General features: G+C 29.4%; 1 protein-coding gene across 2 annotated transcripts in view; it reads left to right on the forward strand.

The window, feature by feature from the left end:
• The window catches only part of LOC124954304 (chitotriosidase-1), a 25,026-nt gene that overhangs the window by 2,477 nt on the left and 7,549 nt on the right, over positions 1-15,000 (forward strand). The window contains exon 1 of one of the 2 annotated variants that reach the window (XM_047507033.1): positions 1-402. This exon is cut by the window's left edge and continues 2,477 nt beyond it. In XM_047507033.1, coding sequence (XP_047362989.1) covers positions 400-402 — 3 coding nt within the window. In that variant the 5' untranslated portion in view covers positions 1-399. Of the gene's footprint in view, positions 403-13,786; positions 14,714-15,000 lie in introns of those variants that run through there. The other variant, XM_047507031.1, reaches the window with a different exon arrangement.

Raw genomic sequence — 15,000 nt, forward strand, 5'->3', positions numbered from 1 at the left:
TCTCGTTCTCTCATTTTTTCTCGCATTCGCACAGACTCATTTTTTACTCCTTTATATCTACGTTCGATCTAACTCGGATCAAATACTATTGACAAATCTCTTTCATTTCTATATCTTTTATTAGCGCGCGCACGCGCGCGCCTTCCATTTTTCTCAATCGGTTAGATTTTTGTCAGATTTTTCCTCCTTTTTTTTGTTTTGTTTTTCTTTTTCTTTCGTCGTTGATTTTCTATTTTCTCTCTCTCCCTCTCTCTCCCTCTCTTTGGTAGTTCTTCTTTTTTTCTCTCTCTCTCTCTCTCTCTCTCCTCGCATCCCCTTACTCTTGTGATCTCCTGTGATCTCCGTGAGTAACTCGTGAAAGAAGAATCCTTCTCCCAATTGAGAACAAGATCGGAAACAATGGTGAGTGTTTTTCATTCTAATATCTTCAAACGTTAATCAATATTAGAGAAAAAAGTCAACTTTCGAATGCGTTTATTCTAAGAAAAAGAAAGAAAGAAAAGAAAATAGAAATAATTTATTCTCCATCACTTTTAATCTATTTAATTTCGCGACTAGAGAACAATCATAATGACTTATGATTTTTGTAACAAATTATGAATGTTATTGACAAATATTCTGATAGTCCTAGAATTGTGTATTGCGTGTATTGGATAATCATTGAATGTGAAATTTGAATAGAATTTGGTTAATGAAAGTAAATATTAAATGAGAACGGTACGTAAAAATATCCTTGAAAATTGTCCTTCGAAAATTTTTCGAAGAGAAACGAACGATCTTGAGGTAGCAAGTTCCATGATCGATGGTGCTTCTTTCTCGTATTAAATACCAATCTCTCTCCCGTTCTGGTCCTTTCTTTTATAATACTTTCGATCGATCGAATCGAAATGATGATCGAAAAAAGGATGAATTCTTGGCGAATTAAATTGCATATATCTATGTAAAGTTGGCATATTAAAAAAAAAAAAAAAAAAAAAAAGATTAAAGAGAAGAAATTAAAAAAGAAGAAAAAGAAAAAAAAAGCAGAAAAAAAGAACTTTATGGGAAAATGTTTTCTCCGTCTCCCATCGAAGGAAGCGACAAGAAGAGCGATAACATATTTTCGTTGAGATGTTCGTCGCGATTTCGTTGAGATGTTCGACGCGAATGAATAACAAAAAGAAAGCAAAAAAAAAAAAAATGATTGAATCGAGTTTGACTTTTTTCAATGGAATGTTTTTTTCCTTTCTACGTGTTCCATTTTCGATTATATTACATCACGCATGGATTCATGCGAGACCACGGCCGAACCGGTCTAATAGAGACCAACGTAAAAGACAACTTGACCAGTGAACGTATACGCAAAGAAATATCATCCAACTTTCCACGAAATATAATAAATCTATCTCGTGCGACATTTAATAATTATTAATTATAAATTTCTCTATTTATTGATTTTTTCCCCCTTTTCTTTTTCTTTTTTTTTTTTTTTTTTTTTTTTTTTTTTTTCTTTTTAATTTTTTACTTCGTCGTCGTCGTCGTCGTCGTCGTCTTCGTCGTTTACGACCAATAATAATAAAAAAGAAAGTAGATATTGCTGCGGTGACGGCTGTGGTTTTCGCGGCTCCTCTTTCTCACGGGCTTCCTCGTTTCAAGTCTTCCCTTAACGTTTCTAAAGACAATTGAAGAAAAAAGAAAAGTAAAAAAAAAAAGATAAAAGAAAAAAAAGAAAAAGAAAAATCCACGAAAGAAAGAAAAATAGTTAACGAGCAATTTACATTTCCCGTTTCCGGGAATGACGATTAGATCGTGATCTACGATAATTTCGATCAACGAGACGTTTATTCCATGGAAACTGCGTGATCAACGATTATTTGAATACAAATAATCGATCTAATTCGTGATAGATCCATCGAATAAGAATTTAATGAAATCTGTCAACGATAATAATCGTCAATCGAATTCATCGTAGATATTTCCGTAAAATATAAATCATTGATACACAACAACCGGTAGATGCATTAGTGATTCGTCAAATAAAGATTTAAGAAAAATGTCGAGTTGAATTCTATTAAAAAAAAAAAAAAAGAAAAAAAAAAACGATTCAATATTTATTCCACAAACATATCTCTTTTTCTCAGGACAAAATTAACAAAGATATACAACGTCGATCTTAACGGAGATTATTTAACGAATTATACGAATTAATTTCAACAGACGAAGTTGTTGTCTTTTATCGTATTGAAAAAGATTTCTTGAACAGGTATACCAAGTCTCTGTACGATATATTCTCGAGGACCTTCGATGTTACAGGTACCGAGAACTCGTTCTGTCCTTCCGGGTTACCTGAGCCCACTCACTTTCATTGGTACGATGACTCGCTCGATAAATTTTTCATTTTATATACATATATATGTATATATGTATATATATATATATTTTTTTTATATTTTTTCATTTTATTTTTTCCTTTTCCTCTTTTTTTGATTTATTTTTTGTTGTCTTTTTTTTTTTTAATAATAAACTTTCGTTCCGATAAAAAAAAATATCGATATAGAAAAATACCTTTTCAACGGGAGTATTAATTTTTATTCAAAAACCTAGAACCAACAACGATTCCATATTTATTTATTCCAAAGATCTCGTCTTATAAGCGTATGTACATACATTAATGCGCATACAATGCATTTGTAAAAAGAAAAGGAGGGAGAAAAAAAAGAAAATAAAAGAAAAGGAAGGAAGGAAGGTTTGTCCTTACGCAATATTCCCAACGGCAACATCGAAACGATCGTCCGGCTCGATTATCTCAACGTTGCGTGAGATCTCAACAATCTTTGTGAGATCATTTTGATAGAAATACGATCGGGTGAAAATTATAGATGGGTGCACGATATTATTCAAAGAATTATGAATAATCTATATAAAAGGATGTTCGATATAACATTTTAAAGAGAGAGAGAGAGAGAGAGAGAAAAAAAAAAGAAAAGAAAACAACAAAAACAAAAGACAGAAAAGAGGAGACAACATTTATTTATTCATTTATTTAATCGAATCGATCGTTCCAATTATTTTCATTATACAATTGCAATATTGACTCGTTTATCAATTATATTACAAATTATAATTTGAACATACATGCGTACATGTTATTTTTATTTATTTATTTATCTATGTTTTTTCTTTTCTTTTTTTTTTTTTTTTTTTTTTTTTTTTTTTTTTCATTTTTATATACGTAATCAATCAGAAAATCTTTTCCTTCGTATGTCAAACGTTGAACGGAACGTTAGCCCGTGTACCACGGTGTGGAGTAATTTCCTCTAGCGATTAATATCATTAGAATGCAGCAGCATTCGTAATTGGCCACGCTCGATTGCTAACACTTACCACTCGTAATGTTGCGTAAAGTGTGTTTCTATATAACTGTTCTCAGTTCTTGTGTTGCCGGATACGTTATGTCAGTTGATCAAAAATTTCGGTGAAAGTTCTATCGGAATAAGGTCGATTAATTAGTTGTTATCATTATTTATTTCATATTTTTTTTTCCTTTTTTTTATTATTATTATTATTATTATTATTATTATTATTATTATTATTATTATTATTATTATTATATGCATTCTCATAAAACATAAATTATCAAATATAGAATTGATATTTTACCTTAAAACACTTTATCCTTCAATCGATTTTTAACTTAGACTATTCAATAAATAAGCAAACAATACAAAATCTAATAACAATAATAATTAATTGATATTTAATGTGCTCGTTGTGTTCAGAAATAGAAAGAAGTTTAAATAAGTAATAGCCATTTATTATTCCGTTGCTCGGAACACACCTGGACCAATTAAATTTAATTACGTATAGTAGTACTAAACGTGTTCACTTTATTAGCAATTACGTCCAACTTTCATGGAATTTCGTTGGGAAAATAAATAGCAGATTTTTATTGTCTAAATTACAAAACGAAACATAACAAAACAAAATGAAAATCACACGTCAGATTATAAGAATCAGAGAAAGAGAGAGAGAGAGAGAAAGAGAGAGAGAGAGAGATTTTTTTTTTCTTAATGATACAAAATCTTCCTTTATATACATTATATATGTATAGAGTGGATCAAGTGTTTTCGTCTTCAAGAAAAATTTCTTTAAAAATTCTCATAAAAAAGTAATTGAATTTTAAAATTATCTAATGACTCGTGAGCCCACCAGATATATATATATATTTACACGTCTAAGTAACATCGAAGACTATAATGAAAATGCGCTGAATTATTAATGAACGAAGGATTGAAACGATCGGTATTAGAAGCGCAGCGACATAACGGTAAAGAAAAAGAGAAAAGTTGTTTCCGTTCTCTCTTGCTTTAAGAGAGAAACTTCGAGTTAATAATACATTGTATACGCATTGGAATGGAGCTGGCTATCACTTTTGATTTTATTTAATATTTGTCATTGAAAGTAGTTAGAGAAACTAAACATTTCTAATGTCTACGTTTTACAGAATCTATTAAGAGAATCTATTAAGATTTGTTTCTTTTTCTCAATCATTTCAAGAAGATTAGAAGGATCGATCAATTTTTATAACAGTTATGTCGATACAAACTATCGTATGATAATAAAAAGAATTTTTTAAAAAAGTAAATAAATTTTATTAAACACTTTATAAAAGTAATTATGCATTATTTTCCTTTTTTAATTTTTTTAAAGAAGATCAGAATGATCAATATATTTTCCACAACAATTCTATCGATACGAACTATCATACGGTAGTAAATAAATAAATAAATAAATAAATAAATAAATAAATAAATAAAAATGAATACATTCTATTACTTCTATCTTATAATGAATACATTCGTAAAAATAATTACGCCGCCATGTACGATAACTGTAAAACAAATAATTTTAAAAACCCCGTTATTTTGACTACTTTTACAATTCTAATGTTAATATTCCAATGGTATCCTCGTACGTCGGTCTTGAATCAGGATTATGTTGTAAGAGAGAGGAAGAAGGAGTGAGAAAGAGAGAGAGAGAGAGAGAGAGAGAGAGAGAGAGAGAGGTGTCGTTAAATTTACGACAGAGTCGGCAAAGAACGAAGAGGAGCTTGATCGTGATCGAAAATAAAAATATACGTCGATCGTTTTATTGTCGAATTGTTTCGATATTTCAATCGACTAACTTAAATAATAAAAGAATATTACAAGCAAAATAAAAATAAAAAGGACATCATATAATAATTATTTCTCTTATGTATTATGTCCTTACAACTGGAGACATTCTTTTTTTCCTTTCTATTTTTTTACTTTAATAAAGTTACACAGGATAAACACGTTAATCCGTACGCTTCGATAAATTTTCCGTGTATAATTGAAAATATAAAAGAAAGGAAAAAAAAAAAAAAAGAATAAAAACAAAAAAGTAAAATAAAAATGAGTGATCGTAAAATGTATCCCTTTTTTTTTTTTTTGTAATTTAATTATTACAATTTTTTTATTCGCTTTCTTCTTTTTTTGTTCGTCGATCTCTCAGTTCTCTTTTTATTTTTTCTTTTTTTTCGTTTTATCGTTAAAAATCGAAACGCTTCGATAATTTCGAGTGATCAAATCTCTCGGGATATAATTCAAAATAAAGAATAAAATTAATAATAATGAGCCAATAAAAAGTTTGGCTTTTTTTTTTTTCAATTTTTTCTACCATTTTCTTTTGCAATTTTTTCCTTTTTATTAATTTAATTATTACGATTTCTTTATTCACTATCCTTTTTTTTTTCCTTTTTTTTTTCTTCCCCCGTTAATTTACTTTAGTTAGGTAATTTTCTTTTCTTGTTATAATATAAAAACAAGAAAACAGAATCAAAGAATCACGACAGAAAATTACTTCCTCCGTAAGTATCTTGAGCGCGCTATCACCTGACAAAGAGACGTTAAACTGATACAGAAGGCGTGGCACGATTTTCTCCCACTTCTCTTCGATCCGCTAATAATCACTGCGTTTGCCACTTTCTCTCGTCGAGAAATTTTCCTGTCTTTTTTTTTTGTCTTTTCTTCTTTTTTTTTTTTTTTAAAGAAAGAAACACCGAACTCACGACTCACGACGTCTCTTAAGACAATTTGTTTTGTCTGTTTTCGTTCATTTAACGAATAATAAAAATAATAATATTTCAAATAAAAGCAAACAATGAATAATCAATATAGTATTTACAATTATTATATTAATTAATAACGCTGATCGATCTAAACGATAAATCTATAAAGAATGGAATTTTGATGGAATAAAAATATATTTTAATCCATCAAAATATATAATATTTGCGTAACTTATTGATTTAATAATTGAATATTAATATTTAATCTATAAATAATATATATATATATATATATGTATATTTTTTTTTCTCTTAGTCGATTACATAATTCCTTTCTTTCTTTTCTGTTTTCTTTTTAAAATTTTCTTTCCACCTCCCCGTTTTCGTAGACTCTCGCGGCATAAAATTAATGCGAATAAACGATCGATGTGTAGCACACGTATAGAAAGGAATGTCCTTGCCCCGAATATGCATGCACGGTAGATTGTTGGTGTGTAAGTGCGTCTGATCGTGCACGTGTACGCACATAGAAAATCTTGTAGAGCCCGAGGAACGTCAAATTGCGAAGCTAGCCGTGCAATACGTCCGCGTTCTGCATTTTATATGTGTATCCATCAATAAAAGGAGAGAAATTTATTTATCATCTTTTATATTTTTAATTCAATTATTATATAACTATATATATATATATATATATATATATATATATATATATATAAATTGTAAACATATAAATGTTTACTACATAATAATATTTTTATATAATTTATATTTATTTATTTTATTATTTGTTATTAACCAAATTAAAGATATCATTCTTTTTTTAATATATTTTATCATATTATTTTATTTCATTATACGTTATATATTATATTTTACTTCTTATTTACTATACTTATATATAGTATAATAATAATAATAATAATAATAATAATAATAATACCACGCATAGAAATGATAAATATAGGATATAAATGCAAGTTGCATTGGATTGAATATTCATTTAGGAATAAATGAATAGTAAATCAAGGGTGGATGATTTTATTGGTTGATTATAAAGATTATGATTATGATCCAGAGCTCAAAGAACGAGGATCGATTAATGATATATAAGGAACTTCATTGATTCTCATTTTTTCAAATCTTTTTCTACTTCTTTCTTCTTCCTTTCTATTCTCTATTTTCTTCTTTTTATTCTCATTCGATCGGTCCACCTTGAGAACGATCTTTTCTAACTCTAAGTCGTTGAATCTATCTATCAATGCTATTTTAGCAAAACACGTTTGCCAATCACGACTATCTAACATTATTTCTCAATCCTAGTTTAAGTATACGCTGGCAATACGTTGATGTTAAACACGAGCGAAAAAAAAATGCAAAAGAAAAAAATAAAATATATAAACAATTTAATGTACCAATTAAATAAAAAGAATGAAATAATTTATTTCTTTCAGAGCAAGGAAGAAATGAAAATTTTAATAATGAACTTTTATAATATTACAAATTGAAAATTAGAAAATAAAATTAAGAAAAATAATATATCTACGTTCCAATCTAATCACAATTGAAAAGAAATATTTTAATATTCTAAACTAAATATAAAATGAAAAAAAAAAAATATATATATATCATTAAAATAATCATCCTAATATAATATATTCAATTATTCTAAATCTGATCCTAATCAGATCATATCCTAATATCGTAAACTAAACAATTCAAAGATTTGAGATAGATATAAAGAAGAAAGAAAAAATTTATAAAATAATCATCATCCTAAAATAATATATATTTAATAATGTAAATTTAATTTGTATCCAAATCAAATCGCACCCTAATATTATAAATAAAACGATCGAAAAAATTCTTCATTAAACACACACACGCACACGCACACGCACACACACGCACGCACTTATACATGCATATATATATATATATATTTTATTTTATCGAAAAAATTTATTTCGTAAGAACAGAAAGGAAACAATCGAGAAAAAAGAAATCTTATCGATTTATCGATCCAAGAGAGAGACATAGAGAGAGACAGAGACAGAGAGAGAGAAAGAGAGAGAGAGAGGATTCTCATCCATAGTTAGGATAAACTAACCGCAGTGAGTTAGTTTCATAAGACTCAAGCAAGAAGAGGATTATGGTAAAGCCATTTAGCGAGGCCTCGACCAACGGAAGTCAGGTGAAAACGGTTCGCAAACGTGTGTAGCCTGAAAATGAATCGGTACGTGAATACCCGAGCTTCCACATGTTCCGAGCAAGTGCTCGATCGATAGTGTTACCTCAATTCTCTCGTAGTGGTCATTCCTCCCTTTTTTTTTCATTACGTTTTTATTTTGGTTTTTATTTCTCCTTTTTTTCTTTTTTTTTTCCTTTCTCGTTTTTCTTTCAACTAAACCAACCACATTCATTCGACCGATTCGAAGAAAGAAATGCATTTGAAACGAAATTTGAAAGACCGAACTAACTAGTTCAAATGGTAATGCTTACGTAAATATATTCAAGTTATCACAGACCTGTTTGTTTCGTTACTATCGTCATCGCGTGAAATATATCGAGGGGAAAAGATAATTATAAATAAATGAAAGAAAAGAAAAGAATGGCGCGATAGTGGTAAAAGGGAGAGAAAGAAGAAATCGTTGATACTAGATATCTTTAGGAGAAAAAGTCTTTCTAGGATATCTTCCTAATAATTTACATTAGAAAGTAGCTTTTTAGAACAACAGTTGGCAAAGTAATTTTATATCTTGCCTCTGACCTATTTTTAATTATTTTTCTCTTTTTTATCATCCAATTACTATTGAATATATGAGGAACGTTTATAATTTTTTAAATGAAAAGAAAGATAGAGAGAGAAAGAGAGAATTTATTGCTTATTATATGAAATAAATTTGTTGTCCTTTAATTTGAAAAAAAAAAAAAAGAAAAAAGAAGAAAGAAAGAGACAGAAAGAAAAAATCCGTCAAAAAGTGAACGAACGAGAGTGCACGAAGGAAACTCTTAGCTTTCATCGTGACACGACTGACCTCGTGACCCATCCGCGATTTATACCTACCTCGTACTACGCATCAAACAGGTTCTACGATGTTCTCGTAACATCGTGACTTCTCGCCTTCTGTGCTTAGATGGTATAATCAAGATTCTAGATTTTCTAATGCACACGAGAAATGTCTGGACTGCTTAAAAAATTAAAAATAAAAGAAAACGACAAAAAAAAAAATTACACAAAAAATACAAAAGTAAAAATGCAATACTCGTTATCATTTTACTCATATCTAAAAAATAAATATATATATATATATATAAAATATATAAATAATATATTATTAATAGTATATAATATGTATAATATATAAGTATACGGATAATACTTAAATTAAATGAAAATTAATATATACATATATACATATAAGTAAATGAAATTTTTTTTTCTTTACTTATATATTTTAATATATTATATCATATTAATTGTAATTACAATGCAATCAATATATCATTACATTAATATTTATATATATATATATATAAATAAAATTTCATTTTAAACAAAAAAATCCTCAAAAGTGCAATAATAATGCGTTTGACTAAGAAAATACTTTGAACGCACACAAATGAACAAACGAACGAGAGTGCACCGACCGTACATACACGTTAGTCATCATATTCGTTTTAGATGTGAACAGCGTAGACAAAAACAGCCTTTCTAATCGGGGATCCCCCGATCGTAACAGCAAGCCGTGTTCGACTGCTTTCCTGTCAATGATGATTCGATGTCTTTTTTCTCTCCCCTCTTTCTCTCTCTATGTATATGTGTGTCTCTGTGTATGTGTGTATATGTGTGTGCTTTTATCGTTGCATCGATTCTAATCGTTCTACATTCGCATGAGTAATTTCGTTCCAAATGATCTAATCTCTGTGAATCTTTTTTTCTTCGTTTTGTTTCTTTTTCTTTATTTTGTTGTTTTGTTTTTTTTTTTTTTTTTTTATTATTTAATGTATTGTTATCCTTTATATAATAAAATGTAGTGCGGCAGGGAAAATGCAATTTTTTTGTTTGTTTTGATAAATTGAAAAAAACAATCCATCGACAGAATTTTTTTCCAAAAAGACTTTACTTTTCGTTCCAATTTTCGAAGAGAGAGAAAGAGAGAAAGAAAGAGAGAGAGAGAGAGAGAGAAGAGAAAAAAGAAGAAAAAAAATTCTTGAAACGTGAACTAGAGCGAGTGACTTTCGAACTTGTTAGATCATGATCGACGATGAAAAAAGTAAAGTTTGATCCCTTTTTTCGTCTTCTTTTTCATTTTTTTTTCTTTTCTCTCTCTCTCTCTCTCTCTCTCTCTCTGTCTGTCTCTCTCTCTCTTTTATTTGCGATCCTATTCTCGACTGACAATCGTAAGTTAAAAGGAGAGCAAGGCTTTCGAGAATCTCGCGAACGAGGTAAATGTTATAAAAGAGAGAGAGAGAGAGAGAGAGAGAGAGAAAGAAAGAAAGAGAGAGAGAGAGAGACGAACAGGGAGAGAGAGAAAGAGAGATTGATAAAAAGAGACGCAATTCAACGAAGGAAAGCTACGAACTTGGCTATATAACGGAAACGAATCCATTCTCCTAAGGAGGTCGATGACAGAAGGAGTGTAATAAATAATATATAAGTTTCCCATACAGAAAGTCAAGATTAAGTGTCACGCGCACATCGGAAAAATAGAAGAAAATAAAATAAAATACAAAAGAAATAAAATGAAGTATGATGAAATCTTAAATTTTAGAAAAAATGTTTTCGTATTTTTTCTTCTTTCTTTCTTTCTTTCTTTCTTTCTTTCTTTTTACTTTTTTTTTTTCTTCGCTCCAAATATTCCTCGTAAGTTACGCAAAACCCAGAAGCAATTTTGTTAGCGATAAAAGGAAGTAAAATATATATATATATATATATATATATATATATATATATGCATATAAGGAGAGAATGTACTTATTATATAAAAAAGGCATAATTCCTACGGTATAATAATCTCTAATCTAAAATCTATAGGAAAGACTTTTCGGATCTTCCTGGAGAAATAATGTTCGATCATTATTATTAATGATCGATTTAATTTTGTTGTTAAATAAGATTCTACACGTGTTCGCGATTAAAAAGGGATTCTCCCGTAAGAGAAAAGAGAAAAAGAACAAATTGTTTCTCCCATTAATTTTTTCTTTTCCTTTTTCTTTTTTTTTCTTTTCCTTTTTTCTCCGTGTATAATTCCTGAGAACGACGAGAAAGAAAATTTTCGTAATGCAGGAACGAAAATATTGAATTGCAAATTAAATTGCAAAATTGCAGATCAATTAACCTACATACCGTTACCATCGATTTTACGAAATATGAATAAGGGGAGGGATGGAGTAAGGGGGGTGGAGGGTGGAGGGAAGGAAAGAAACAAAAAAAAAAATATGTATATATATAAATAAAACCGAGCGACGAACGATGATCGAACGTCGGAGAGATCAAAGGGCGCAACGTTTGAGTATCCGCGTGTAAGGTAATGAACGAAAAAAAAAAAAAAAAACCAAAAAATAAAAAAAGTAAAAAAAATGAAAGGAAGAAGAAAAAGAAAAAGAGAAAAAGTTGTAGTAAAAGAGAAGAAGAAAAGGAGGAAGAAGAGGAGAACGAAATTGGAGCAACTCTCGAAGGCACAAACGCAATAAGGAGAGTTGACACGAGAGATTGTCGAAAAGAAAGTTAGAAGCCCGGTGGGAATGAATTCGTCTTACGGTACTCTTTCTTCTTCTCTCTTTTTCTCTTCTTCTTCTTCTTTCTTCTCTTCTTCTTTGTGCCGAATATGATGTTCGGCAACGATGTTATATGCAATTTTAAAAATAAGGGAACCATTATCGACGATGAGTGAGTAGGTATGCATGTGAGTGATCCTGCAAAAATTTTTTTAATTGCTACTGTCAAAATTTTCAAAGGAAAGATAATAATCAACGACGCGAGAGTAACGTGAAGATGAATACGCACAAATTTTTTAATTGCTATCGTTGCTAAAAGAACGTCGACGTCTTTACGTTTGCGACAACGATAAGGGGGGAAAAAGAAAAAGGAAGAAGAGAGACGATATAAAAAAAAAGATAAATAAATAAATAAATAAATAAATAAATTGAAAAAGAATATGTCTAGATGGTAAAATTTCGATATGAAAAAAAAAAAAATGAAGTCAGTGTAATTTAACGAAAAAAATGTTAAATGTTAAACGTTAAATCGATCGATAATCTCAAAGTCTATAATCTCTAATAGTTTTGTAACATGTGTATGCTGATATTTACATTTATAAGTACGTGTTGTATTTGATTGATACACTGAGAGAGAGAGAGAGAGAGAGAGAGAGAGAGAGAGAGAAAAGAGAGAGTAAAGGGTTAAAAGAGTTAAGTAGCTTTTGCGATACATCGTCCATATAGTGTGTATATAGTGCATAGTATATATGTGTGTGTGTGTGTATATGTATATATGTATTCAATTATTGCAATATGCAACACATACAATGCATATATGTATATCATACGATATGTATATTATATACATAGATATATATAAATACATATTGTGAGAAGGTTCTCTTCACAAGTAAGAAATTTCTAAACGAGACTTTTAGAATGGCACCTTTGTCACGGTGCACGATTTCCATTATACGGCCTGTCGAGTATCCGTGACTACTCGGATTGCTTAGAACGGTAATTTGCGATGTCCTCTTTGCTATCGATCGTCTAATGCGTTTGCGGTTGTCGATGAATAGAGAAAGATGTTCTGTGATTAGAACGGAGAACAATATAAGTAAAGATTTTCTTTTTCATTATTTTTTGTCTCTTTTTTTCTTTTTAATTCTTTTCGTCGTACTACAATGATTTTCATTAAAACAGAAATCCTTTCGTGGAAAGAATGAAAAATTTGTTATTTAAAAAAAAAAACAAAAAAAAAAGAAGAGAAAGAAAGATTTTTTTTCTTTCAAAGAATTTTTTTCGAATTTGTCGAATCAGAAATATTTTTCTAAGCGGAGAAGAAAATAATTTACTTCTCTTTTTTAAAAGAGAATATATATATATATATATATATTTTTTTTTTAAATATTTGTTCCTTCTTGAATATGTCAAATTTTTCCCATACACGCGTATAGATCATTCCTTATTTTATTTATTTTTTTCTCTTGATTACGATATAAAATTTATTCTTCCTTTTTTTTTTTGTCACAAAATGTTCACTCTTTTTTCTTTCTTTTTTTTTTTTCGTTTCTTTTCCTTTTTCTTCTTCGTTTAATATGAAATTACGTCGACACGCTTGTACGAGTACAACCGAGTATCGTAATAAATATATACCTACATATACGTCGAAGTTCGTATTACAGTGACATCTCGAACGCGACGAGAAGTAGTAACTTTTCTTCGTCAGTGTTTCACGAGACGGAGAATTCTAGATCGCCATGTTCGACCGTCCGTGAAAATTTCACTTGAAATTACGGGCACAGCCTCCACCTCCTTTCCTCTTCTCTCCTCCTTTTCTCCTCCTCTTCTCCTCCTCCTCCTTCTCCGTGTCTTTATTATATATGTGTTCGAATAATCGACGTTGAGAATAAAAAATATGTATGTATATATATATATATATATATATATATATATATATATATATATATCCGCGAAACAGCTAATCCGTTAGGGTACGAGTGAGTGAACACGAGAGAAATCGATATATCCGTACGGAAGGGGAAGGAAAGAGGATCGGTTCCATCTTTTTCCTTACTTGAGTTTAGAATTTAATCTCTAATGCACTTTCAGAACCGGTCTTCTGTTGTACATTAGAACTCTCTTGCGTCCTATTTCGATAAATTCTCTTTTGATTTGTCTATTTGTTTATCATTCTTTCTTTTCTTTTTATTATTTAGTCTTTCTCTTTTCTTTCGATTTGTTTCCTTTTTAGAACAATGCGAAATAAAAATTTCACTTGTACTTAAAGTTAGACGACGTTGTTGTTATTGTCGTTGTTGTTGTTGTTGTTGTTATTATATACGGTATTAATATACAATTAAGAATATACTTGTACAATCGTGAGAAATAACAAGTATTATATTCGAAGAACGAAACTTTCTTCTTAAAAGAATAACTATTAAATCACGACTTTCTACCTCGATTTGATCGAATTCAACAATATATTGGATTAAGCGAATTTCCTAATAAATAATAATGATAGTAATAATAATAATAAATAAATAAATAAATAAATAAATAAAAGAGAGCTACGTGAAATGTTTCGTAATTATAACAAAATGTAGGAAAGATGAAAATGCATTTGTATGGAAATTGTATCACTTATCTATATAAGACTTAAAGAGAGAGAGAGAGAGAGAGAGAGAGAGAGAGAGAAAGAGAGAAAGATAATTAATTATTAACGAGCGTTCCTCAGCTCATCCAGATTAATTAATTAGTAATGCCTGCTTCAAAATGGCAAGCTCTAATTAAAACGTAACTAATCCTAGATTATTTCCACGTTAATAATATAATCCACGTGATCTGTCTTTTATGATCGAGCGAACAAATCTGCCAAGTGAAAATCCACCTGCGAGAAAAACGACAACAATAAACAGACAAATGAATACGCACAACGAGGTTCTCGCAATTGCAACTACATATTATCATTATGTTGAGTAAGAACCCGAGCGAGAATGGATAAGAAAAGGAAAAAAAAAAGAGAGAAAAAGAAAAGAAAGGAAAAAAGAAAAAGTGAAAACCCGGATAAAATCGTTCGATTCGCGATATTTTAATTGAAAGGCTTCGTCTCTCAGGAAATTTCTCATTTTCTTTTTTTTTTTTCTTTTTCCTTGTTTAAATCATAACGAATCTATTCGTATCTTTCTTTTCCGGTTGTCATAAAAGAAAAAACGAATCAATAAACT

This window comes from Vespa velutina, chromosome 15 (assembly GCF_912470025.1).
Source record: "Vespa velutina chromosome 15, iVesVel2.1, whole genome shotgun sequence".
NCBI lineage: Eukaryota > Metazoa > Arthropoda > Insecta > Hymenoptera > Vespidae > Vespa > Vespa velutina.